This window comes from Lepidochelys olivacea (assembly GCF_965140295.1).
Source record: "Lepidochelys olivacea isolate rLepOli2 genome assembly, chromosome: 8".
In the NCBI taxonomy this organism is placed as follows: Eukaryota; Metazoa; Chordata; order Testudines; family Cheloniidae; genus Lepidochelys; species Lepidochelys olivacea.
In genome coordinates, this window is record NC_140418.1 from 103,248,116 (window position 1) to 103,274,198 (window position 26,083).

The 26,083-nt window shown below is 47.1% G+C and overlaps 3 protein-coding genes across 6 annotated transcripts; 1 reads left to right on the top strand and 2 right to left on the bottom strand.

The window, feature by feature from the left end:
* Positions 1 to 424: 424 nt before the first annotated feature.
* NSUN4 (NOP2/Sun RNA methyltransferase 4) lies at positions 425 to 6,650 on the bottom strand. The gene is made up of 6 exons (XM_084636494.1): positions 6,500 to 6,650; positions 4,356 to 4,768; positions 3,326 to 3,480; positions 2,678 to 2,832; positions 2,079 to 2,203; positions 425 to 939 (listed from the first exon to the last, which is right to left on the bottom strand). The coding sequence occupies exons 1-6, from the start codon at positions 6,596 to 6,598 to the stop codon at positions 663 to 665; spliced, it is 1,224 nt and encodes a 407-aa protein (XP_084492620.1). The 5' UTR covers positions 6,599 to 6,650; the 3' UTR covers positions 425 to 662.
* A 4,169-nt stretch (positions 6,651 to 10,819) lies between these two features.
* UQCRH (ubiquinol-cytochrome c reductase hinge protein) lies at positions 10,820 to 14,634 on the bottom strand. The gene is made up of 4 exons (XM_084636605.1): positions 14,502 to 14,634; positions 13,215 to 13,241; positions 12,328 to 12,489; positions 10,820 to 11,104 (listed from the first exon to the last, which is right to left on the bottom strand). Exons 1-4 carry the CDS (start codon positions 14,556 to 14,558, stop codon positions 11,072 to 11,074), a joined length of 279 nt encoding a protein of 92 aa, XP_084492731.1. The 5' UTR covers positions 14,559 to 14,634; the 3' UTR covers positions 10,820 to 11,071.
* Positions 14,635 to 14,730: 96 nt separating this feature from the next.
* On the top strand, positions 14,731 to 25,619 carry LRRC41 (leucine rich repeat containing 41). Of its 4 annotated transcripts, none has more exons than XM_084636601.1 (10): positions 14,731 to 14,877; positions 15,460 to 15,546; positions 16,495 to 16,565; positions 18,352 to 19,582; positions 20,803 to 21,045; positions 22,239 to 22,403; positions 23,177 to 23,275; positions 23,811 to 23,933; positions 24,694 to 24,769; positions 25,320 to 25,619. In XM_084636601.1, exons 1-10 carry the CDS (start codon positions 14,766 to 14,768, stop codon positions 25,552 to 25,554), a joined length of 2,442 nt encoding a protein of 813 aa, XP_084492727.1. In that variant the 5' UTR covers positions 14,731 to 14,765; the 3' UTR covers positions 25,555 to 25,619. The 4 variants fall into 4 exon arrangements, with proteins under 4 accessions (XP_084492727.1, XP_084492729.1, XP_084492728.1 ...); XM_084636602.1 differs by lacking the exon at positions 14,731 to 14,877 and adding an exon at positions 15,064 to 15,321; XM_084636603.1 differs by lacking the exon at positions 22,239 to 22,403.
* Positions 25,620 to 26,083: the final 464 nt, after the last annotated feature.

Consider the following 26,083-nt stretch of genomic DNA (forward strand, 5'->3'; position numbering starts at 1 on the left):
TACTTACCGGCCTTGGTGATCTAGTGCTGGGAACGTGCTACACAAGAGCTAATACATCACTTATATCATCCTATCCGTATCTGACTGCAGGGGCGTATGTAATAGCATGCGTGTCTACAGAGCCGTTGGTTTGTGGACCTGAGGCCGCATTTCCAAATGCCAGCAGAGGTGAGGTAGGAAGTTATCACAGCAATGTTACAGATGAGGAAATGTGACACACAAAGTGACTTGCTTAAGGCCAAGCGGCTGCAGAACCAGAAGCAAAATCCAGAGTGCTCAACCTCTGCTCTGAGCACTCATTCCCTCTGTGGTTATTTTACAAATAAGCAGAGGAGGTTGGAGAAGAAAAACAATCAAGTTGCAAACAAATTTTAGCTAGATCCTATGAAGTCCTGTTCCCAGAAACAGAGCAGAGACATTACACTCTTATCATGTCTGCATCATTTATTCTCGGTGTTTGTGGCACAAAAGCAGACATCCCTCCAGGTGTTTTAAAAGAATCACAAAGCAGTTCTCTCTCTGGAACCTCTCGGTATTTCATTATAGCCTGGAAAGAGTGAGATCACCTCAGTTCAGAATGTCACAACAGAGATGCAGCTGGGTGAAGACAAACTGCCCAATCTCACCTCCACCAGAGATAGGGGATCAAAAAGCTGACACCCCTACTGTTCCCGACGTAATTTGCAGAAGTACATGGGTCCAAAGTTGGCCGTGAGGTGGGGAAGGACAAGCTCCCCCAGCCTGCAGTCTGCAAAGAAAGAAAATGTGTCCTGGAAGAGTCTCCTGAAGTAGCTTAAGTCTTCAACGTGGACACTGATGTTGTATTGGGTTTCTGCTACCTCAACAGCTCTCTCGACAACGTACTCGTTCTGTAGCTGAGACAGGGAGCATGTGGAGTACACCACTTCCCCTCCTGGTCTGGCAGCAAGGAGTCCAGCGCTAGATGGGAGGGGAACAAAAAGAGGATTATGGGATGCAAAGGGGTAAGACCAGTGTGGAGGTAGGAAAAGAAAGAGAGGATTCAAGGCTAGTCATGTTAAGTTGTTAGAGACAGAGCAACTGTTGAGCTAAGTCTTCGCCTAATATCGCGAGACCTGCAGAAGCAGGGCTCATGTCAGAAGTGAGTGGGAAAACAGCAGAACAGAGTCAGTGTGACCTAGCCTTGAGATAATGTTTTGAGAAGTGAAAGTGAGAAAATACTGGAATAGACAGGAAACAAAATGAAAGCAGATGTTTTCAATTAATGCATGCCACAAAAGGGTATAAACACTTGTGTGATATTGCTCGTATTTTGAAGAACTACTGAGGCAGAGGTACTCTCTGTCCATTGTATTTCTTCCCTTGCAATTGCTTGAATAAAGCTGTCTCTGACTTCTTGTATCCAACCTAAAAGTGAAGGCTGTGTTTCTTCCACACCCTGCTGTGACTGTGTGTGTCATCAGCACAGATTGTCTGCTGAAAGGGGAAGCCAACCTCCTGGCTAGTGAGAGATAGATAGGGCTTCTGGACGCAGCAGTCTAGATGGCTCCACACTATCACTGCAGTTGCAGGAGAACTTAACACTGCAATGATAAGCATTTGTCCCACACTGAGACAAATAGAAGCAAGATGGGTCATTCTGCTGGAAAGGAGACCATAAGCAGTTGACTAGGGTTCATTCAGCCACAAGCTCCAGGGACACAGAACAGGCTGAGAAAGGATGCAGAGGAAGAACGGTCTTGTGGTTAAGGGACTAGGTTGGGATTCTAAAGATTGGCTTCAATATTTGTTTTTTGGCTATAGAATCCCCTGGGTGCCCACTCTGTGCCTCAGTTTCCCACCTGTAAAACAGTGATGCTAAAGTTTCCTGTCTCACAGGGGTGTTGTGAGGCTACAAGTTTATTAACATCTGTGAGGTGCTCAGATACTGCAGTTACAGAAAACTACATGAATTCTCCAAACAAGGTATCATTCGACTCCAATCTCTCCCAGACAGACATGCCCTGAGATATGGTTTTCTGTGCTCAGCCCAGCAGCCAGTATAAGAACCCGAGTGGACAGACAGATCGCCTGCCTTAGGTAGAGTCAAACTCACTCACAGAAGCAGCTGCATCTGCAGCATCGGCAACGTCTGACGCTCCTTCAATCTCTTTCGACTGAAAATATTGTTGTTCTCTTCCATGACGGAGTGTCTATCAGTCGTGCACGGCACATCCACAAGCACCTGCGTAACAGAGGACTGGGATCTCAGCTCAGTTCTCCACCTGATTAAAGCTTAGAAATGTGTTCAGAGTCCTTTTCCTTTGCCTAGTTCCTCCACTATCCCTGCACACATTCTGATCTGGTCAGCTGTGTAGACAGTGCCCATCACCCTAGTATCAAAGTCCAGGTACACACACTGGATTGTCATTGGTAGGCTGCTCATGAGTCTGGGGGACAGGCAGATTGGGAGCTAGATTTTAAAAGGGCTGATAATTTCATACTATCGCATTTGTAGCTGTCAGCTAAGAGAAGGGAAATTAAACAACAAGTTCTCTCTTGCAGCTCAACAGTTAAGGAGAGAATTCCGCCTTCTCCACCATTCCATAGCTGGAAAAATAAATTATCGCCTTCCTCAGAAGCATCCAGCATTTTCCTCTACCAATGGCAGGAAACTCGGCTAGACAGATCTGCCTTTTCCATATTTTCAGTCACTTACCCTATTGTAAGTGTCCCCCTCCAGTTCCCCCCAATTCCTTCCATCCCAGGATGTGATGTGCACATCAGCGCTGATGTCTTTGGGAACGTAGCTACAGAGAACTCTGCGCAGCCTGTTACTGCGGGAAGCAGAGATATCGTTGGCGGCCAGGTGCCCTGCCATGAGAGAGACAACAGAACACACACTGAGAAAGAACGTGAAGAAAACCAACACACAGAGAAGAAAAGGAGTACTTGTGGCACCTTAGAGACTAACCAATTTATACGAAAGCTCATGCTCAAATAAATTGGTTAGTCTCTAAGGTGCCACAAGTCCTCCTTTTCTTTTTGCGAATACAGACTAACACGGCTGTTACTCTGAAACACACAGAGACAAACTGAAGTCCCAATTGCCCAGCCCCTATAATCACAGGAGAGTGGTCAGATGGGAAACACCCACCTGACATTAACGGATGGGCTTCTGCATAATACTCCATACCAATATAACTTGGGGAGAGGAAGCAGAAAGTTAAATTGGGGTCCATAAGGAATCTATCACTTTAACCCTGTCATAGTGAGTAAAGATCACCCATTAACCATCTTACCCCATCTATACCCTGACGCACCACTTGTGGACAGGTGAAGGGTGGGATTAACCAACTTTACTTACTGCAACACCCTGTTTGCAGAAGAGCCAGCGTCTTGCCACCAGGTGCTGCACAGAGGTCAAGGACTAGGTCACCAGGCTGCACATTGAGAGCCAAGACAGGCAAGAGCGATGCTGCATCCAGCAGATAGTAGCCAAGGGTTCCTAAAGCGTCTGGTCTAGAAATCCCAAGAGATGATTAAAAACCAAGATGTGTTAGGAAAAATCTGAAGAAAGGTCAAGATACAGAGCTTGAAAAACTCAGGTTAATACACATGAATGCCACGTTGCCAGAGATAGTTACCCAGCAAATATGTTTGATGAAGGAACAGAACACACAATCCCAGAAAAATACAAAGTTCCAGATGGAAGACACTGATTCGATGATGATCTAGTTCATCTCCAGACCACCAAAGAACGATTCCTCAGAGTACATTGCTTAGTACTTTGTCTGCTTTAAATATCCCTATATTGTACGTATTTTACAAAACCCTTATACGCTTCCTCACCTCACTCCAGCAAAACGTTTTTACAAGCACCAGTAAAGCTGTGTAGAACCAGCAGCTGAGCCACAGAAGCAACATGTAAAAATTAAATTCAATGCAGCTAAATACGCCATATGTGGTGAATTTGGGAGGGGAGGAGAGGAGGCGAATCGCTTTTATTTCTGTTACTCAAAAAGTCCTAACTCTGAAGATGACTCCTACAAGATAGCCTCAAATCCAGAGACTGAGCATCCGCTTTCAAGGAGGGGTTAGGGGGAAAGAATTGTAAGAAGTATACACATAGCACAACTGCCTCAAACTTTCCAATCAGTGTTACAAAACAGTTCATAATAATAATACCTAGCTCTTATTCAGCATTTTTCGTCAGTAGATCTCAAAGTGCTTTACAAAGGAACGCCGTACAATTATCTCTATTTTACAGATGGGGAAACTGAGGTACCAAGTGATTAAAGCTATTTCTCCACGCCCACCCAGCAAACCAGTGACAGATCCAGGAACAGAACCCAGATCTCCCGAGTTCCAGGCCACAATGCTTCCGAGCGCCATACCTTGCCGGAGGAAACCGACTAACATCTCCTTTAGAGAACGTGTAACACTTGATGTTGGGGCTGATGGATGCAGAAAGCAATGACGGCGCCTGTGTTTGTTCCACAGACAACTGTTCACTGTGGGTTTCTTGGGGCGCTGTTTCCTCACCCCTCACTCCTTCTACACGTGAATCCCACTGCATGTGCCAAGCTGCTTTCTGAGATTCATAAACAAAATCCACAGCGTTTAGAAGTTCCAGCTCTTGGCTGACTCTGTTGGCGTCAGAGAAGTTGTTGACAAGGGCGCCGTATTTCTGTTCCGAGAGGAGGCTGACGCGGATTGAGGGCCACACGCTGCCAAACTGCACACTGTAGTTCATGTCGAAGTTCTGCAGAGCCAGTCGGGTGGCCGAGATCTTGGGAGCAGTGCCAGCCTTCAGAGGGATTAAAACATTAGGCACGGGAAAGAACCAAACACATTTATACCGTAACATTTCACTGCTTCCATGACTGGGAATGATCAAGAGCGAGGCTCTGCTTTACCACAGTTACACTTGGCACTTCTGCAAGCGCCTGTCCCAGGAGGAACTTTGAGTCCCAAACAATCCAGCCACAAAACAGCCCTACTAGGAGGCAGCTGTTCTGCCCTTTGCCCAGATGGGGAAACTAAAGCAAAGACAAGCTGGGTAATTTGCACTCAATCTGAGAATGGCAAGACTGGGTTTGCAGGGTGGAAAGGGAAGATGGCCTCACTTCAGCACTTTTTACAGCTCCATGAAAGCCATGTGGAACCAGCCGTTGAGCCACAGAAGCAATATGTGGAAAGAAGGCCTTGGAACTGGCAGCAGTGGGGTGTTACTAGTAGGGAAGGGACTTCGGGGGGGGGGGGGATTTATGGTTGGGAAGGAGAATGAGGGGAATCAGCCATGAGGTGGGAGGATTCAGGTTTTGGGGGGGGGGGGTTAACTGGGGTGAGAGGGAAGGGATGAGGGGAGAGAAGAGAATTTTGGGCTGGTGGAATTAGCAGAGAGGTGAAGGAATGATTAAGGGGTAAAGGAATGATTTCAAGAGGGAGGATTTCAGGGGGATTAGTGGAGGAGGTGGAGGAAAGTGGAATGATTTAGGGGTGTGACAGGGGGCTTGTGGAGGGAAGAGAATGATTTTGAGGGTGGGACAGGATTTGGGGGGATTAGTGAGAGGGATGGAGGGGGAGCGGAATGCTTTTTAGATGCAGAGTGGGTTAGTGGGGACGGGGGGAAGGGAAACATTTCAGGGGGTTAGTGGGGAGTGCAGGGGATGGATTTTGGGAAGTTAGTGAGGTCTGGGGGTCAGGAAGCTGGACTCTGGTACTGGGTTGCCCGAGTCGATGGGTGTGCGGGGAGAATTTCGGCAAGGCATTGCCAGGGGGCTGGGGGTTAGTTGGGGATAGGGGCGAGGAAAACATTTCAGGGGCAGGGGAGGATTTTGGGAGGTTCGTGGGGTAAGGGAGGCAGGAGGATGGGTCAGCAGCTGGGCTCTGGTACTGGGCAGGCCGAGTCCCAGGGTGCAGGGGAAGAATTTGGGTGGGCGATTAGTGGAGGGCAGGGGCAGCTTTGCGGGGGGACCAGTGGGGTGCGGGTGGAGAGGGAGAATTTGGGCGGATTAGTGGGGTTGGCGGGGTTAGGGGAAGGAATCATGTCAGAGGCAGGGAAGGATTGGGGAGGGGGGGGCACAAAGCAGCCGAGGGGCTGGGTCAGCAGCTGGGCTCTGGTACTGGGCGGGCCGAGTCCCAGGGAGCAGGGGAAGAATTTGGGTGGGCGATTAGTGGAGGGCAGGGGCAGCTTTGCGGGGGGACCAGTGGGGTGCGGGTGGAGAGGGAGAATTTGGGCGGATTAGTGGGGTTGGCGGGGTTAGGGGAAGGAATCATGTCAGAGGCAGGGAAGGATTGGGGAGGGGGGGCACAAAGCAGCCGAGGGGCTGGGTCAGCAGCTGGGCTCTGGTACTGGGCGGGCCGAGTCCCGGGGGGGGGGGAGGGAGAGAGAATTCCGGCGGGAGATTAGTGGGGGGGCAGCTTTGGGGGGGCAGTGGGGTGAGGGGGGATTATTTCGATGGGGCGGCGGAGGATTTCTTGGGGGGGGGCGCGGGGCTCTAGAGGCGGGTTCCCGGTTCCCCCCAACCCCGCTCACCCACTTCTCCTTGTACCGGTACCGGCGCGGGGGCAGCCCCAGGCCCGCCAGCCCCCCCGGCGGCAGCAGCCGCCTCGCCGGGCCCCTGAGCGCCGCCATGGTGCGCGCCGCTGGGCCGGGTCCGGCCGGGAACCGGGGCCGCCGCTGCAGGTTCCGGCCTGGCCCCCCCACCGGACACTCAATTCCCGCCAGCCGGGGGGCGGGGCAGCCTGTGGCCCCTCCCCTCCAGAGCCCCCCCCCCCAGCTTGGGGGTCCCCCCGGCTCTGTGCTGGGGTCGCTCTAACCCCTCCAGATCCCCCCACAGCTTGGGGGTCCCCAGCCTCAGCCTCGTGCTAGGGGAGCCACCATCCCCTCCAGGGCCCCCCAGTTTAAGGGTTCCTCCCTGGCTCTGTGCTAGGGGACTCCCCACCTCCTCAAAGCCCTCTGCAGTTTGAGAGCTTAAATTAAGCATTGTCAGCCAACACAACACCCTCTTTAGCTACAAAGCCAACCGCCAAGGAGCACCCGAGACAAAACAAGCCCTGGGGCTTCGCCTAGCCCTGTGCAAAGACAGCTAGGTTTGGGGAGGGTGTACCTAGGAGGTAAAGACGACCCCTTTATCCTGCACCTGGGCAGTAATTGGGCAGTGTGAATGTGTTACCTAGGGAGGTGGTAGAATCTCCTTCCTTAGAGGTTTTTAAGGTCAGGCTTGACAAAGCCCTGGCTGGGATGATTTAACTGGGAATTGGTCCTGCTTTGAGCAGGGGGTTGGACTAGATGACCTTCTGGGGTCCCTTCCAACCCTGATATTCTATGATTCTATGATTACATTCACAAGCCTTTGGGGGAGGTAAGACTGCTTTAGCGAAGGGGTCAGCTTGTTAAAGTTTAGTCTCTAGAAAGCACCTGTTGATTCTGTTTTATCGGTAACCCTTCTATTTCCATTATCCTGTCTCACTAGCTCTTAAAAAGCTTGATTTTTAATAAGCTTACACTTGTTTTCACCATAAACACAACTCAGTACTGTGGTATTGTAAGAGGAGCTGATCCTGAGTCGAATTATTCAACCTGGTGTGTACACTGTTCCCTTCGGGGGCAGCATACCTGGTGTTACTGGGAGTGTTCAGTGGGTAAGGGCTGAATGCGAAAGGCAGATCTTCACAGGGGCTTATGGTGCACCTTTTGTTAACCTGCAATGTAAAGATCTAGCATTGACCTGAGGAGAGTGCTTGGGTGACTGACACCCAGTTAAGCACAAGCAATCCTCTCTCTCACTGGAAGGGATGGAAAGAAGGTGACTCTCAGTCTTGGGCACCCTGAGAAATATCACAGCATCTCAATTTACAGTATGCTTCCCAACAGACCCAAGGCATAACAGGCCCAAAAGGAGGATCTTCCAGCTCAGGGCCAAATTACACTTTCACTGATAGTGCTATACCTGGTATGTGCATACACCAATGAATTTGGTCTCCATAGGTGACAAGCCAGCACACCTTTCATAAGCATAAAATTCACTATACCTGTAAACCTTGGTGCAGAGACAGCTGCTTAGAATACCTTGTGTGACAGGTTTCTACAGTCAAAAAACAGCCATCCAGTTTCCAGTCTTGCAATTTTTCAAAAGACACTTTTTTTTTTTTAAGGCATACGATCATCAGATCAGTCCTTCAGCAGAGTTTTTGTGCACAGTATGTTTAATACTTCAAAGCACTTTATGAGCTAGACATTATTCTGCTGTAGTATTCTGAAAATTACTGTGATATTTTAATGTCTGTAGCCCACGAAATATTTTCTTCAACGTGAAGCTCTCATACCCAGGCCAGGGTTGTGAGAAGGATGCTCCATTTAATTCATTGCTGATAGAGTTACAGAACACTATGGTAGCAAGAAAGTCTGATGCTTTTAAATCCAAGAACTGTTATTTTACATATTGTGCTTTGAAGCTCCAGGCATGAGGGAAAAATATTCATCGAATTACTTGTGAAGTGACAAAATGCACTTGTGGCAGCATCAGTATGAAGAATTATTAGATGCTAAAGATGCTCCCTTAAATCTTAATTCAGCATAAGTCCCATCTGTACTACAAAGAGCTGCGTTTCGAGTCAATGCTGTAGGTGACCCCACAAAACATGGGCCACTTCCAGAAATGACTAGTGGTTTTGGGTCTCCCACTTGAGACCTTAAAGCCGCCTCATTTTCCAATAGTGCTGAGCACCAACTCTCAAACTCAGTCTCCATTAAGATGTGTGAAGTGGGGCACCCAGAGTCACTAGAGGCATTTAACCAAGATGGGCGTATAGTGTTTTAACCCTGCTTCCAAGCAGGGCTCTAGCAAAATTGTTGAACTGTAAATCCATTTGGACTCTTTGAGGAGGACTTGCCTAACCACATCTGTGACTATACCACTTTGCCATCTTAGGGCACACTGTATGACAAGATTGTAAAGTATATTGCAGAATATAAAAAACAACCACAGGCCCCAGCATTAGGAGCTGAGCCAGTAAGGGCTAGTTGCCAAGATTTTCCTCACAATGCACTTGATGGGTGTGTATCAAGACAGCTTTGTAGAAGCCAATAAGGCCATGGTGATAAGCAACAGTCACCATGGGTTTGTCAAGAACAAATAGTGTCAAATCAACATGATAGCTTTCTTTGATAAGGTAACAAGGCTTGTGGTTGGGGGGAAGCGGTAGATGTTGTATATTTTGAGTTTAGTAAAGCTTTTGACATTGTCTCACATGACCTTCTCCTAAACAAACTAGGGAAATGCAACCTAGATGGAACTACTATAAGGTGGGTGCATAACTGGTTGGAAAACTGTTCCCAGAGGGTAGTTATCAGTGGTTCACAGTCATGCTGAAAGGGTATAATGAGGGGGGTCCCGCAGGGATCAGTTCTGGGTCTAGTTCTGTTCAATATCTTCATCAGTGATTTAGATAATGGCATAGAGTACACTTATAAAGTTTGTGGATGACACCAAGCTGGGAGGGGTTGCAAGTGCTTAGGAAGATAGGACTAAAATTCAAAATGATCTGGACAAACTGGAGAATTGGTCTGAAGTAAATAGGATGGAATTCAATAAGGACAAATGCAAAGTACTCCACTTAGGAAGGAACAATCAGTTGCACACATACAAAATGGGAAATGACTGCTTAGGAAGGAGTATTGCGGAAAGGGATATGGGGGTCATAGTGGATCATAAGCTAAATGAATCAACAGTAACTCTATTGCAAAAAAAGCAAACATTCTAGGATGTATTAGCAGGAGTATTGTAAGCAAGACATGAGAAGTAATTCTTCCGTTCTACTCCATGCTGATTAGGCCTAAACTGGAGTATTGTGTCCAGTTCTGGGTGCCACATTTCAGGAAAGATGTGGATAAATTGGAAAAAGTCCAGAGAAGAGCAAATGATTAAAGGTCTATGACCTATGAGGGAAGACTGAAAAAAGTGGGTTTGTTTAGTCTGGAAAAGAAAAGACTGAGAGGGGACATGATAACAGTTTTCAAGTACATAAAAGGTTGTTATAAGGAGGAGGAAGAAAAATTGTTCTTCTTAACTGCTGAGGATAGGACAAGAAGCAAAGAGCTTAAATTGCAGCAAGGCAGGTTTAGGTTGGACATTAGGAAAAACTTCCTAGCTGTCAGGGTGGTTAAGCACTGGAATAAATTGCCCAGGGAGGTTGTGTAGTCTCCATGACTAAAGATTTTTTAAGAGCTGGTTAGACAAACACCTGTCAGGGGTGGTCTAGATAATACTTAGTCCTGCCATGAGTGCAGGGGACTGGACTAGATGACCTCTCGAGGTCCCTTCCAGTCATGATTCTTGTGAGAAAGCTGCTGTATCAATGTATTGGATATGCCTAGCTGACATGATTGCTAACATGGTTTGAGTCTGCATACACTTACTGTAATTCTAGCTGTAGGGTAGATACCAGGGAGGGTGTCTTAAAGTCAGAGGGGTGTTTAAAACAATGGGGACCTTTTGTACTGCATAAATATGATTCCACTCCTTTTCTTAAGCATAGCCTGGAGGTAGCACACCCGTCCCTTATAGAAAGGGCATAAATACCTTTGTGCCTTCCTGCTGATTAAGATAAAATACTGGCAGATTTATGAGTAATCCTGTCTAGTCTCCACATACCAGAAGAAAGGGGCCCAGAAATAACCTCTTCACAGTTCCAACAAGCACAAAGTTGTATCTGTGCTTGTCCTTGATCCTCATCCTGCTAGTAATGGTTATGCATAAGGAATTCCTACAACAGGGAGGACACCTCCCCTCCCTACTGTCTAGTTATTAATATTAATTAACAGTCTTCATTAAGTAGTCATAAAATGAAGCCATTTCCACAGGAACTTTGAAAATGTTTAATATGGAAAACCATAGAAGATGGTTTTGTTACAGCTGCACATTTTTCATGGAACAGAGATGCAATGACACGTTGGCACCTGGATCACCGCAGCACAGCCAGGAAGCTCTTCACTTATACTGTACATTCACAATACCAGGCAGCAAGCAGCACTTAGAATCCAAAAAGAAACTGCACCGTGTTCCAGCTGAACGATGGAGGCAGATGGTGAGACTTCCTCCAACATTTACTTCAGATTCTTAAAGAGTTTGTGAGCCACCTAAAAAGGCAAGGTGAAAAAAGCTTTCAGTAACTGACAGGTTCTCTCAACACAAAGGTCTTGAGAACTGAACAGACATCACATTCTCTCTCCTCACTTCCCTATCTTTACGTCCCTATCTTCTGTATCTCAGATTCTTTAAAACAGCAGCAACATAATTAGAGGATTGATCACAGAGAAGTTTGTCTTCCTTGATCACCAATAATTTTCTAATTGTCTATATGGTCCCACCTTTGTCTTTCTTCAAACAAGCTTATGAAGGCTACAAAAGTGTACTTCAAACCAACTACTAGAGGCTGACAAACTAGCAATAATAAATTGTTTTTTCAAGCCAGGTGTTCTTACAAACTCCAATATTTCAAATTAATCCATCTGCTTCAGAGATGAGCTGTATCTAGTAGTAGTACTATAGTGCATATTGACCAGCACAGGGCCCTCTTAGAAAACCAAAACCAAACCACTCCCCCTGAGTGTTCTTATCCCATAGACTGCAATAAATGTAACGGTTATAATGAGTCAGAATTTCAAACACAAAAGGAGGAACAAATAAGTATTTAAGAGAAAAAAAATCACCTCACAGGATCAAGGTTCAGAGTTCTTTAAAATTAAAAACAACATTGATTCAGTAAATAGAAAAGGAGGACTTGTGGCACCTTAGAGACTTACCAATTTATTTGAGCATAAGCTTTCGTGAGCTACAGCTCACTTGATCTGATGAATGCATCCGATGAAGTGAGCTGTAGCTCACGAAAGCTTATGCTCAAATAAATTGGTTCGTCTCTAAGGTGCCACAAGTCCTCCTTTTCTTTTTGCAAATGGAGACTAACACAGCTGCTACTCTAAAACCACTGATTCAGTAGATGCTTGTTCTTATTCATTCATCCTATACTGCAATCAAATAAAGCGTTTTAGAGCATCATCAGCCATATAGATGCAATCTGGGCTGATGGCCATGACACTGGACTGGGAAGCAGGAGACCTGGTTCTATTCCTGGCTCTGCCACTGGCTTGCTGGATGACTTTCACCTCTGAGCCTCAGTTTTCCAAATCTGTAGAATGGGGATAATGATACTGATGTCCTTTGTCAAGTGATTTGAGATCTACTGATGAAGAGTGTGACGTAACAGCCAGATATTATAGAAATAAGGTACTGATTGAGCCACGTCCCATTAGAGATTGCAAACCAACACAAATGACTAGGTATCAGCCTCTGTTGAACTTACACAGTGGTCCCTGGCATGCAGGAAGTCAAAAAGCTCTTCCGTACATTCCTCCTGCGTGTGGGACCTTGCAGACACTCGCGCACCACACAGCTCCAGCTTCTCCCGTGCCTTCACGCACTTCTCAGTCTGCTCACAGTGCTCCCTTACTGCGGTTAAAGGATCCTGAGGGTCAAGTTCAAAGAGAACAAAAAGTCCAACAACACAGTTTGTAGAGTTACTTATTCTACGTGGTCAGATGCAAATCTTATGCAAAGAACAGACTTTGAGAGTTCAGACAATAGTTCCAAACCAAATTCCACTGCATGCTAACAGGTAACACTACACACGCACAACCAAGCTGGGGAGGGGGGGGGCATGTCCTCAGCTGAGGAAAATGCCCCTGCTCTGTACCTCTTCTAAAAAAAGAGATGAGCAAAACACACCACAACCACAACCACGTACCATTTGTGGTGCCAGAAGCCTCCCTGGCTCTCAAAATGAAAGCATCTCACATATAAACTACACGTTATATCCAGGGCCTGACAATCAGCAAGCCCATAGAAACACACTGATAAAAACCCCACACATTTGCACCTGTACAAAGAAACACTTACTTTGCACACACTACCAGATATGCTTGAGCACATGGTAACCACGGTACAAAATTGCACACAAGTGTACACCTACAAGTTCACGGAAAACCAGGTCTTTAGACATTAGTTCTTTCTATTCCCTGTATACTGCACAGTAAATGAGACACCGCAAGTGTTAATTTCATCAGCCCCTTGTTTAGAACAAGTTTGGTTAATCAAAGAGAAAAAGCATAGTTCACATCCATTACAAAACATTTATGCGTCTTGCAGTTTTTCCTTGGTGGAAAAGGTTTCTAAGCTTCAGTAGTTTCTTACCACTAGCTCTGCCTCCTCCTCCTCTTCCTGGAAGAAAGAGATACCAGATAAAAGTCAGTTATATTATGCCATACAGAAAGCATTTATGCCATTATACACACTTAAGAGTCTATTGAGTATAAAAGCTATTTCCACAAGTCACATGCAGGCTTTAGGAATTTGTCTTTCAGCTTTATTTTATATGGCTTGATTAATTCCAGACACTGAACGAACAGCAGGTTATATGATTTATTTCTGATTTATACTCTGTTTTCACCTCAACAGCTTAATCTTTAAGCCAATTCTTTCAGGAAGAAACTGTGCACATTTGTCTGCCTAGACCCTTTAAGTCTCCAGCGTAAGGCTCTCCCCTGCGCCATTAGAGAACAGTTTTGTTTTGTACAAACGTTCCCACTCTTGCAGTTGAAACTGAATTGCTGAGCCCCCCGCGCCCGCTGATCAGTGCGGTCTCGTTTCTTCCCTGTGCTCCCCCAGCGTCTCCACCTGCTCTCTACTGTCTTCGTGTGCCAGCGCGTTGGTCCGAGTCTGTACAGCGCCTAGCGCCAGGGCTCCAGACCTGCTGCTAGGCGCCCCCGGAACCCGCCCCGTCCCAGGCAGCCCAGGAGTTGAGATGGCCCGGGGCGTGGGCACGGGAACAGCTGGGCGCCGAGCGGCTCCGCAGGCCCTGCAGCGGGAGGCTCCGCAGCGCACGCCCAGCCAGCCTCGTGGGGCTCCCGGCAGGTGAGGGGCCCAGCCCGAAAGAGCAGGGTACGGCGGCCGGCAGGGGACACGGCTGTGGGGGAGAGAAGCTGTGGCGCGGGCCGGGTCCCGAGGGCGGGGGGGGGGACACGGCTGTGGGGGAGAGAAGCTGTGGCGCGGGCCGGGTCCCGAGAGCGGAGGGGCAGGGTACGGCGGCCGGCAGGGGACACGGCTGTGGGGGAGAGAAGCTGTGGCGCGGGCCGGGTCCCGAGGGCGGGGGAGCAGGGTACGACGGCCGGCAGGGGACACGGCTGTGGGGGAGAGAAGCTGTGGCGCGGGCCGGGTCCCGAGGGCGGGGGGGCAGGGTACGGCGGCCGGCAGGGGACACGGCTGTGGGGGAGAGAAGCTGTGGCGCGGGCCGGGTCCCGAGGGCGGGGGGGGCAGGGTACGGCGGCCGGCAGGGGACACGGCTATGGGGGAGGCGGGGGGAGAGAAGCTGTGGTGCAGGCCGGGTCCCGAGGGCGGCTACGGGACGAGCGGGGCCGGCAGGGGACAGGCCGCGGTGGGGTAGAGGCGGCCCCCGGCCGTGCTAGGCCGGCCTCGCCTCACCTCAACCTCAGGTTCCCCGCTGCGGCCCTCCAGCATCTCCTCGCCCCGCAGCCCCATCGCCGCTCCGCTCCGGGCTGCTTCACAGGCGCAGAAGGACTCGCCAGGGTCACCCGCCGGAAGCCCCGCCTCTCCGGGGCCCCCTCTCACCCGGAAGCGGAAGCCAGGCCCGCGTGACCCTCCCAAGATGGCGGCGCTGCCCGGCGCTGCTTCTCTCTGTGCGGCGAGCCCGCCCCTAGGGTGCTCGTCTGAGTGAGGGCGGCGGCCATGGAGGCCCGGGCGGAGGGAGGGGCCGCTGGTGGGAGCCCCCCCAGCCTCTTCGAGCTGAGTGGGGTGGTGGTGAGCTCCGCCATGGGGACCCTGGAGAGAGAGGTTTGGGGTAAGGGGGGCGCGGGGGTCCCAGGCCTGTCCCACTGCAATGGGGGGTGTTTCACGTCTGTCCTAATGCAGTTTGGGGCGGGATCGTCTGAGTCCTGGGCAGTGGGGGGCCTGCGGGAGGGGGGGCGAGTCCCAGTATATATGTGTGTGTTGGGGGCGGGTCCCAACTTGGGGGATGTCGCAAGTGCTTGGTGGTGAAGTGGGCGGGGGTCCCAGGTTTCTTCCAATGCAGCGTGTCTGGTGGGAGCTGAGTTAGGTATGTGACATCTGTGATGGCAGCACATTGAGCGCTGAGTGCCCCAGAGTTACCAGGGCGTCCCCATCCCTAGGGTCTTTGTGAGGAAGGCATCGCTGTGGAACCTGACTGGACCAACCTGGACATGGGGCACAGTGGTGATGGGTTCTTGTCTCTGCTTGAAGTGCAAGTGCCAAAATGCACATTTAGGTGAACATTAATCCATGGACCAAAGTGTTACCCTAGTGGGAACTTCAGTCTCCATTTTATTTTGTTGTCTCTCTAAACCTTTTCCGCCTCCCAGACTTATAACGTGTTCTGCATCTGTTCTCTTCCCCCACCCCAAAGCACTTCCTGGACAGATACTCCAGGGCATCCTGCCTTTGCTTAATATCTATTACCTGGAAAGGATTGAGGACATTGCTGTGAAAAAAGGTCAGTTTTATTCATAAAACTGTTTTCTCTAAAGTTGAAGGGTTGTTTGGTCTCCATTGATCATTTGGTTCTGGGCCTCTCCGCTGAAACTGTTAACAAGGAATAGCAATTACTATCAGCTATGAGAAGTTTTTTGGTGTGGACGTTTTCCCTAATTGGAACTGGATTTAGAATGCCAAATACATTTCTTATAGAACACTGAACAGCATTAAAGATAATGATTTTTGATCACTGCCAACCATGGCTGATGAATAATAATCTTATTTAAAAGGGCTGATGGTATCTGTTACATACAGTCTGTTTAAATAGATGAGAATTCAGTGAAAATCCCCAAATGTATAGTTTTTAAAAGACACCATCAAGTCAAATTTCATCCCAAACTTTGGCTTTCTAAAAATAACATTTTCAATTCCTAAGACAAGAAATACTTAGTATATTTGGTTGTTTAAATTCCACTGGAAATAGTTTTGTAAATAATAACATTACCTGCAACATTTGTAATCCAAACTTTGCTGCTTTTTGCTTCTATGTAAGTATTCAACAGTGAAAATTATTATTTAGTGTCCAAAATGAGGAATACTAAAAGTACATAGGCAGGATTAGTACAGAAAAGTTTTAATTAATTTATAATAATTAATTAGATTACCAAAACTAAAAGAATAACAATCTGATATGTAATAGGTAACAGGGAAAAGATTATTTTTGTACTAAATATCTTTTAAAATATTATTTTAACCACATAGTGCCTCTTTAGCAAACATAAAATGTCTTATTTCTTTTAAATCAGTATCGATCTAGTGCCCTGAATGTTCTCCAAAAAATAGTATTTGATGACTCGTGTCTCTAACCTTATTTGTTTTACATTAACATCATTGTGAAACCCAAGAAGGGAAAATTGAATAAATCTTTTGAGATAGAGGATTTGGTGTAAAATTGTTTGTATTTCAGGACTCTCAACCCAGCCCATATGGCACAAACTCTGGAACGATGTGATGAAAATCAGACCATCCAAGTCAGAGGTGAGTTGGAAAACTGCTGATGGACCAATTTAGAAAGGACACAAAGTTTACACCTCAATTTTGCGAACACTTATTCATATTTTTCACTTTGAGTACGTGAATAATTCCATTGATTTGAGTGAGACTACTGACATGTCTAAAGTTAAACACATGTAAATATTTACAGGATCGGGGATTAGGATGTCACCCTGGTATTCAAAATGTTCCATAAAACACCTTATCTTGTACTTATATATAATTTTTCATCCAGAAGGATGCTATAGCACTTTGTGGGCTTAATATATTAGGATGAAGCCCACTGCTGGAGTGTATGCATGTGCGCTGTACATTTTGGGCCTCACAATGAACGTGCATGGAATTGGGATGAAAATAAATTTATTTTACTCTGATTTTATTACACTCTAGGAAGGTCCTACATTTAGGAATCAAGAATGTAGGTCACATTTAGAGGATGAGGGACTGTATTTTGGAAAGCATAGTTCAGCAAGGGACTTGGGGGCCATGGTTGATAGCCAGCTGAACGTGTGCTCACAGTGTAATGTGGTGGCTAAGGGAACAAATGCAATCCTTGGATATATAAGAATGGGGAATGTTGAGTAGAAATAGAGAGGTGTTGTACCCACTGTGTATGGTGTTACTGTGTCCAGTTGTGATGTCCACACTTTAAAAAGGTTGTTGACAAATTGGAAAGTGATCAGAAAAGAACTACAAAAATGATTTGAGGTCTGGAAAACTTCCCTTAGAGTGAGAAAATAAAGAGGCTCAATCTGTTTAGTTTAACAAAGAGAAGGTTAAGAGGTGATTTGATCCTGGTCTATAAGTACCTGCTCGGGGAGAAGATTTCTCATAGTAGAGTGCTCTTTAATCCAGCAGACAAAGGCGTAGCAAGATCAAACAACTGGAAGCTGAAGCTGAACAAGTTCAGAGTAGAAATAAGGTGCAATTTTTTACCAGTGAGTGTAACTCTCCATTGGAACAAATTTACTAAGGAACATGGTGGAGTCTCCCTCGCTTTGTCTGTAAATCAATCTTGGATTTCTGTCTAAAGAGATGTTCTAGCTCAGCTAGAAATAATGGGCTTTGATGCAGGAGCCACTTGGTGCAGTTCTGTGTCTTGCGTTATATTGGTGGTCAGACTAGATGACCATAAAGGTCTCTTCTGACCTTAAAATTCTTGCCCCGTCTCTGTTGTTGCTGTGTGGGTGCTACCCCCAGTTGTAAAGTCTTTGCTGTGCAGGTGTTGGAGTAAAGACACATGGGGAATAAACTGTTGAATTAGAACCCTGAAGGATTAGGGAGTACAATATGTCTGGTAAGCCTGATTCTGATACACTGAGCCCTCCCACTGATTTTAATTAAGACCTTCAACGCCAGTTGTCGGACTACAGTACTTTTCAGGATCAGAACCTTAGCTGGTGTCAAATGTTGCCTTGCAACATGGAATCCATGCGGCACAGGTTGTGGCAGTATAAACTTGTTTACGGCCAATATTCCCCCAAACTTTCCTGAAGGGACTGCCTGTTGGGATGAGAGGGTATTTGAGTCTCCAGGGCACATCCTTAACCTCTACAGAGACTGATGACAACTGGGAAACTAGTGGCAGTGGTGGTTTCTGTGATGTTGACTGAAGCCACTAAACGCTTTGTCAGATGATAACAGCTTATGGTCACTACTGACCTGGATAGAATCTGAATTAGCATCCTAGGGTGAAAGTCCACTCCCTCTTTCCCGGTGTGTCCTTGTTTAAATGAGGATAACATCCATTAATTCTGGGATTTTATTACAGAACATAACAAGTTGGAGGAAGAAGTTCCTTGAAACTTTCTTCTCAAATGTCCTGCATGGAGTTTTGGATGTTTCTTCAGATCAGCGCCTGAGTGACCGCCATTTTTCACCCCTACTCCACAGCTCGCGGCATGTTACGCAGCTCACCATCTGTAACATGCTGCAGGGGGTAGCAGAGCTCACTGCTGAGCCCAACCAAAGAGTGCTAGAAAACCTGGCTGGCTCACTGAGAACCTTGAAGTTCCGTCATCTGCTGACCTCCGATCTGTCCATTAGACATTCACTAAGTTTGCTGCTTCATCATCTGATCCATCATGGAGCTGTCAGCCAGGTATCCATGTGTTCCTGGCCAGTTCCCGATAAAGTACTTTTAGTCCTCATTCTGAGTATGAGTGCCGGGTTTTGGCACCCAGGTAAGACACTTGTGCACCAGGGCAGCCCTTGCAGTCTTTGCAGAGAGGAGTCGGACACCCAAGGCCTGCTAACTCAAGAGGATGATGCCCTGCTAGAGTCAACTCAGCTGTGCTGTGGATCTGCTGAACAATCAGGGACTGTCCAGTGGGGTGATAGTGAGTCAAGAAGCAAGAAGGCCCAAACTGCTTCAGCCAAAGTGCTTCAAGACGCTGATCCTGACTCTCAAGCATCTATAGAACTGTCCAGGAGCAGTAGTGGCATTGTTAAAACTCCAGTGCTCTGCGGATTGGGGAGCCATCCTTTGCACAACCTACCATGTCAAGGTATAAGCTGCAAGGTGCCCCCTGAGTATTACAACATTAAAGGAGAGTCTTCTCCTTCCCTACCAAAAAGATCTTCGGTTGGCCCCGCTTTCCGAAAGCCCTATAGACGGTTTAAGACGGCAGTGGGGAGGAAGCGCCGCTGCACCAGGAGAAACCGCAGAGCTCGTGCGGATGCAGAAGATCTTTATGATTTTGTCTTCGCTGTTGCTAGGGAGGAGGAGGAGACGGCAGAGTCGCTCTATGAAAGCAATGCCCAGGAGGGGGAAAGCATTGATGGCTGGGCCCCTTCCCCAGCAGACACGCCTAGCTTTGAGGGTGTTGGCTGCACGGAAGGAGGATCTGTCGGAATCCTTCCTCTGAAAGCAGCATGCCGCTTCCGAAGTGTATCCACGCTGGAATTGTTCTCCATCCCTCTGACTGGGGACACCTGTCGAGCTTTGGGGAACCTGCTGAGCTCTTGGGCATCTTTAGAAAAGCTGGTTCTGTCTTACAATGGTTAGTAGTAATAACAGAGCTTTTAATTTCAGGCGTGTTTGACAATCTGGTTTCTGACTGAAGCCAACTTCTAAAAACTGCTAAGATCTGCACTGAAATTTTGGTTGGGTGGAACAGACATCATTGGGCACTCTTAAGCTCACCCTGAAAATATAGGTAGCAAGGATGCTTCAAACCATGCAAGGCTTTCTTTAAGTAGGGAAAAAAGCAAGGGAAAGCTGATCAGCAGCAATCGGGCTTAAAATATGAGAGGGGTGTGTCTGTGTTAGAGGAAAACGTGCTATGATGCAAGTAGAGTATAATGAAGATGATACAAGCAGTGAGAGAAGGGAAAGGAAGAAAAGGACAGAGACCTTCTACTGTGTACAGCACAGTGGGGCCCTATTCTTGGCTGGCCCTTAGACACCACTATATTATCCATAATTAATAATAAAAGGGTTTAATATTTTAATGGGGTCCAGAGGGGATTCTTCACTGCAGAGTAAAAACATCCTGTAACATTTTTTGTTCCTATGTACATTTATGGTAACTTTACTTTGGAGAAGGAACTGGGATGTAAACCCATCAGATTAAAGGGACAAATGAGTCTAACTAGGAGTAGTGGGGGTGAAACAGAGCAAAAGGATAACTTCCTAATGGTGAAGTCTGATAGACCCTGGTCCACCAGACTTTTGCATGCAGGCAGATTCCTGCACCCATGCTGAGCTCTACTGAAATCAGTGGAGTTCTGTGGGGGCAGGTTACAGGATAAGAGTCTTAGATTATAGAATAGTTCCCAAAAGGAATTGTGGGAAGCTCGGAACATTGCACTGGGCTGAATAAAGCCCTGCTGATAAGAGTTCTGCACTGGCTAGTGGAAATGGACAAAGTGTCCTAGTCAATCTTTTATATCTGACGTTGTCAATATGTATGAAAGACTCTGGAGTTCTTAAGACATTGCCTAGAGTTAATCACATATTTTACTAATCAGAGGCCATCTAATCCATCCCTGAAGTGCAGGATTGTTCCCTGTAATTTGTCTAGTGCATTGTCCAGTTTTAAATTGCTAAAGTGATGGCTTCTACCTCTTCCCTGGGGAAACTGGTCCACAGTCCAATGCTGGGATCTGTTAGAAAGGTGCAGGTGATACAGGCTGTGTCTTTGTTCCAGCCTTGCTGAATTATTTGCTCTCTCTGTGTATGTAACACCCATCTTGCTTGCTATTGAAATGTTGGTTTCAGGCCTGGGCGCTAATATCTTCTGCATCCTGTCTGGGCTCCGGGCCCTCTCTCACCGCAGAGACTGCAGCCTCCATGTGGTGCGTGTGAGTGACGTGTTTTCATACATCCCCTCGGTGGAGCTTGTTCGGTCCATCCTGACTGCCTTCCCCCGCCTTCACACGCTCTCGGTCAGCTTTGATCTCAAAAACCAGCTGGAGGGGAACAGGCCAGAAGGGCATTCGAGCTCGGAGGCAGAAATTCCAGGTAGACTATAGACGCTGACTAGTACATGAGATCTTGCTGTTTGTTTAAAGCAGTAAGTTCAACCGCCTTTGCACACAGGGTAAGATGCTTAAGTCCTGGCCCAGTTTGCACTTAGCTAGGTGATTGTGACCATTCCTTTGAGAGTCAGACCTCGCCGCAATTTTCCACCTGCAGATGGATTGTGACCTCCAGTCTGTTGTATGCTCTGACGTGGCACTTTTTAGGGCTCCTGGACAGAACGTCTTTAATTGTGTCATGTAAAATACCAAACGCATCAGCACCTAACAAGGCCAGGCAGAACCTATGGTCAGTGCAGAAAGTGGCTTTTGGCTTGCTTACCTGTGTGGTCCAGATCTGCTGTGCTGTTCTGGCTTCCTGTTCACTTGTGTGTGCAATTCATGCTATTGACTATGATATATAAGGCCTTGTATAGGTTGGCTGGTGTCAGTCAGAAAAAAAACTCTGTTCACCATCACGATAGCTGAGATCAAGTGCAAGGCTATTGCTAAGCCCCGGGATTTCCATGTCTGAGTTCTGTAGCGGGTCAGGGACTGCAGATTCTGGAACCCACTTCCTCCCTTCTTTCAACAGATTTGCTGGTCTTCAGGGCATTATGTCTACACTGTACAGCCTCTGCTGCCATAGCCCCCTAGTGTAGACACAGCCTTTGCTGATAGAAGTTCTTCTTCTGTCAGTGTAGGAATATCACCTCCCTGAACGATGTCAGCTAAGCACTCTTATGTCAGCACAGCTGCGTCTATGCTGGGGGTTTGGTCAGTGTAACTGTGTCAGTCAAGGGTGTGGTTTTTTCATACCCCTGACCAACACAGCTATGCTGGTATAACTTAAGTGTAGACCAAGCCACAGGCTTTTGGCTTTGAATGGGATCTATGAAGAACTGTGTCCTGGAATGAAAGGCTGATTCAGCTATTTGTGGATAAGGGGATAAAATTTTCAAATGTGGCTTAGGTGTTTAGGAGCATAAGTCCTACTGAAAATCAATGAGACTGAGGTGCCTAAGTCACATAGGAAAATTTTACCCCAAGTCTATATATTCATTACTCTTCCATGCACCCAGACACTGGTGATGGGTACAGTGGATGACTTAGTTCCTCTGGGAACCAAATGCATTTATCAAACATTTTAGAGAGAAAGCATTTGCCAACAAACATCGTTTCCCCCCCTCCCTTTAGAGAGCTGCCTGGAACAGTTAGAGATCCGATTCCCCAGAGAACCTCTGCAGACCAGTCTCCTTTTGCCTGTGTTGAAAGCCTCAAGGTCTCTCCAGCAGTTGTCCCTGGACAGTGCTACAATTTCCTGTCCCCTGGAGTTTGGGCTCCTTCTGCAGGCACTCAAAGGTAACACAATGAAACTGTGCAGTGAGCTTCTTGGACAAAACCTATCATGGTCTCCTGTGAGCAGCTTGTCTAGGAGCCTCCCTGTTCCTCTGCCACCTGTATTGTCTCGGGGGACAGGTCTACATTACAAAGTTTTGTGGGCATAGCTGTCTCACTCAGGGGTGTGAAAAATTCCACACCCCTGACTGAAATAGCAGCGCTGGCAAAACCCTGTGTAGACACAGCTATGCCCGAGGTTGTTTATCGATAGATCATCTTATGCTGGTATAAATTGTATCTCCAGTAGGGGGCTCCACCAGCCTAGCTATACTGGCATAGCTGTCTCTGCAGAGCCTTTCTAGAGCCCTAACCATTTGCTTTTCTGTTGCTTTGGACTGTACGTGCTAGGTAAAATTTTCAAAAGTGCCTAACATACTTAAGTCCCATTTTCAAAAGTGAATTAGGCACCTAAGTGCTTTTGAAATTTTTACTCGTCTCTACAATGCACACACTTGGCGCAATTCACGAACACAGAAAAATGGAAAAGGCGGCAGGGATTTTCTTCCCATTTTTGTTTTAGTGAAAATTACCGTGGGGAGTTGGGAGTTACTGTATTGCAGAAATCTGAAGGCAGAATTTGGCCCTAAATTTGTAAGTTTAAGTACTGTGAATGGTGAGCTGTTATTTATCCAGGACAGCCAGCTGTGTGGTTGGGATTTCATTAGCAGATAGCACATTTCTTTTGACACACAGGCACACGATACCTGACCAGTAAGGTTTTGTCCGTCTTGCAGAGTGTAATCCAGGCCTGAAGAGACTGAGCTTCCATGATGTGAACCTTGCTGACTACCAGAAGGAAGTTCTCCTCCTGCTGCAGGACCCTGTCCTTCAAGGTACAGCAAACACCCGCCCACCCACAGGGGCTGCACCACAGACTGCTGGTGGGGCTGAGGCTGGAGTCAGTGTGTGATCCTAGGGAGTACAGGATTTGTCCGACAGTTTCATTCTCTCAGGAATGGGAAGGAGATGGGATGTGTGACTTTTGGGGGCGGCGGGCAGGGGGGATGAGAACATACCTGGGTTGTGACTAAGGAGCGATAAAGCTCTGAAGCCAGTCTGCAGTGCAAAACAACTGAGTTACGGTCGTGGCTGTTAGACATAACATGCATGGTGCTATAACCTTATAATCAGGTCACATAACTGAGGGATATGATCAGGGTTTTACCCAGGTTAACAACACCATTGAGGGTCCTGCCTACACTATTCATTTTAAGCATGTTGTAACTAGGTACCTAGCAAGGATGGTTTCAGTTCTTGCACCTTAAACAGGTCCCCCAAAGCAATCTGCAATATGTAAATAAATAAATTTACTGACTGTGGTGAGAGAGGCCAAAGATACATCTATCACTGTGTGTATTTTTTTGGTAGAAATTACATTTTCCTTTTGCCGGCTGTTTGAAAGCTGCACCACTGAGTTTCTAGCCAACATAATCAAAATAGTGAAGAGAAATTCAACTCTGAAGAGCCTCAAATTGCCTGGAAACAGACTTGGTATGTACTGTCAATGCAACTATATGGGCATCCCCTTACACTAGCTCCCTGACAGCTAACTATCAGGAGAGTAGTCAGAGCCATTGCTGACCAACTTCTACCACTGAGTTAAACACACAACAGCTGTTAAACAGTGGTATTTGTGGAATGAGTATTTTTCATGGCGGTAGATAGGGCATTTCAGCCATGTGCTGCATTGCACAATTATCCAGGTGCATGATGGGATTTTTCCCCCCTTTCTGTGAAGCGCTAGGTTTTGGCCACTGACAGAGGTGAGATTCCAGATGTGGAAGATTAAGGCCCTGAGTCTAGAATAGCTAGAAATAAAGCTGATAGCACTAGCTCTAGCCAGGTGTACTATGCAGACACTCTGCCTCTTAAAGCAACTGCATCGGCTTACTCAATGCAACTTAGAGCTTTCTAAAGTTACAGGTTTCTTTAATGATTTCCGACAGGACCTTTTTGCTTTAGTAATGTTCAGGTAACAGTTAAAGGTGTAGGGAGGATGAGGAATTGAATGGCTCAATGGACCTGTAATGTCAATCAAACCTCTCTCTCACTGGTAGGCCCCCAGTGTGAAGCCCAACTTTCATAGTGACTTTCACACTTTGCTGTTTGGAGGTGTTTGATTGCAGCCCTGTTTCTAGTAGTAATGAGCCAGTGCTGAAGCTGTTTAAGTCCCTTGGTGCTGCGCCTTCCTCCTTCCTTCGACGCTTTCAGTGGTTGCGGCTTCACATGTCATTTGTTTTCCCATCATTAGGGAATCACAGGTTGGTTGCCTTGGCTGACATTTTCTCTGAAGATTCATCCTCTTCCATCTGCCAGTTGGACGTCAGGTATGCTGCGGCCTCAACCATAGTACTCTCCCGTCACGTCCCTTTTTAAACAAACTTCAGTGCTCCAACAGCAGGGTAAATCCTGAGCCTCGTTCTGTTCACTAGCTGAGCTGATACCACATCAACTAAGACTATGTTTTAGGGAACACCTTGCTGCCGCTACCCAGGATTTGAGCATTCTCAAAGATAGGTATGCCTGCGTACACCGTAAGGGAAGAAAAAAGAAATACGTCTTTCATTGTGGAGCATCTAAGCCCCAGTTTTAAATGGCTAGGAATGAGTTTAATGACAAAAACACCATGCTTGTTCAATTGCTTGCCAGCTGGTGGGAGAATGGACAGAACAGCTCTGCCCTTTATAGAGGCAGAGTATAACCAGCTCTTATGCATGACCTGTCTCCATCGGATACAATCAAGCTGTTAGTATCTACTGCCTACCATTATTACTGTGATGCTTGAGAATAAGTACACTCTTCCTCCTCAAATGAATTTTAACTTGTAGGCACCTAAGATCTTAACTGTATTTTACTCTTTGTTTTACCCCCTTAAAGCTCAAATTGCATCAAGCCGGACGGGCTCCTGGAGTTTGCAAAGAAGCTGGAGAGCCACATCCTGCAGCGAGGCGGGCAGATCACGTTTACCCACCTCCGCCTCTTTCAGAACTGGTTGGACCAAGATGCTGCAACAGCGCAAGAGGCTCTTCGGCGGCTCAGAGCTGTGTGCAGCGTGGTCAGCAACACCTGGGACTCTTCGCAGGCCTTTGCTGACTACATTAGCGTGATGTAATGAACGCCCAGGAACTGCTGTAAAATCATTAGCGAGAGCTTGAAATAAAGTTGTACAGAACAGTGCTCCCCGTCTCGTTGGCATTGCTGTTCACACTGTGCGCAAAGCATGGTGCAGAAGCAGGCACGGCTGGGATAAGAAACGTGTACTAAGAAAGTAGAGGCTCTTCCACCCCTCGCCCCCAAGCAAGGGAGAATTGATCACATCCCTTTCATGGTGCGACTCAATTAAGGAAACAAACTCAGCAACAGTGAGGCTATAAACAAAAGGAATAAAGACAGGGGAGGGAGGAGCATCTCACCTGGTTCTAGCCCACTGAACACGACACATTTAAAACAACATTCTTACTCACCGTACAGCAGGACTCTGAGGACTTTAAGCTACTGTTGAATGGTTAGTAATGTCTGCTGGAATCTTGCAGTTACTGCAGCATTCCAGGAACAGCTCTGGCTCAATCTTTCATATTGTGCTTGGAACAAAAACTACCCTGAACCCACTCACCCTCGTGACTAGAAAATAAAAGCCTAAA

Bases quoted from the DNA above. Each gene is read 5' to 3' on its own strand.
- NSUN4 (XM_084636494.1), bottom strand. From the start codon at position 6,598: ATGGCGGCGCTCAGGGGCCCGGCGAGGCGGCTGCTGCCGCCGGGGGGG. The intron at 4,769-6,499 runs GTGAGCGGGGTT...ATCCCTCTGAAG, and splicing joins ACCGGTACAAGGAGAAGTGG to GCTGGCACTGCTCCCAAGAT. The intron at 3,481-4,355 runs GTATGGCGCTCG...TGGGATTTCTAG, and splicing joins AGTCGGTTTCCTCCGGCAAG to ACCAGACGCTTTAGGAACCC.
- UQCRH (XM_084636605.1), bottom strand. From the start codon at position 14,558: ATGGGGCTGCGGGGCGAGGAGATGCTGGAGGGCCGCAGCGGGGAACCT. The intron at 12,490-13,214 runs GTAAGAAACTAC...CTTGACCCTCAG, and splicing joins AGGAGGAGGCAGAGCTAGTG to GATCCTTTAACCGCAGTAAG. The intron at 11,105-12,327 runs GTAAGTTCAACA...TTGCCTTTTTAG, and splicing joins TGCATGCCAGGGACCACTGT to GTGGCTCACAAACTCTTTAA.
- LRRC41 (XM_084636600.1), top strand. From the start codon at position 15,336: ATGGACCAAAGTGTTACCCTAGTGGGAACTTCAGTCTCCATTTTATTT. The intron at 22,404-23,176 runs GTAACACAATGA...TCCGTCTTGCAG, and splicing joins CCTTCTGCAGGCACTCAAAG to AGTGTAATCCAGGCCTGAAG. The intron at 24,770-25,319 runs GTATGCTGCGGC...ACCCCCTTAAAG, and splicing joins ATCTGCCAGTTGGACGTCAG to CTCAAATTGCATCAAGCCGG.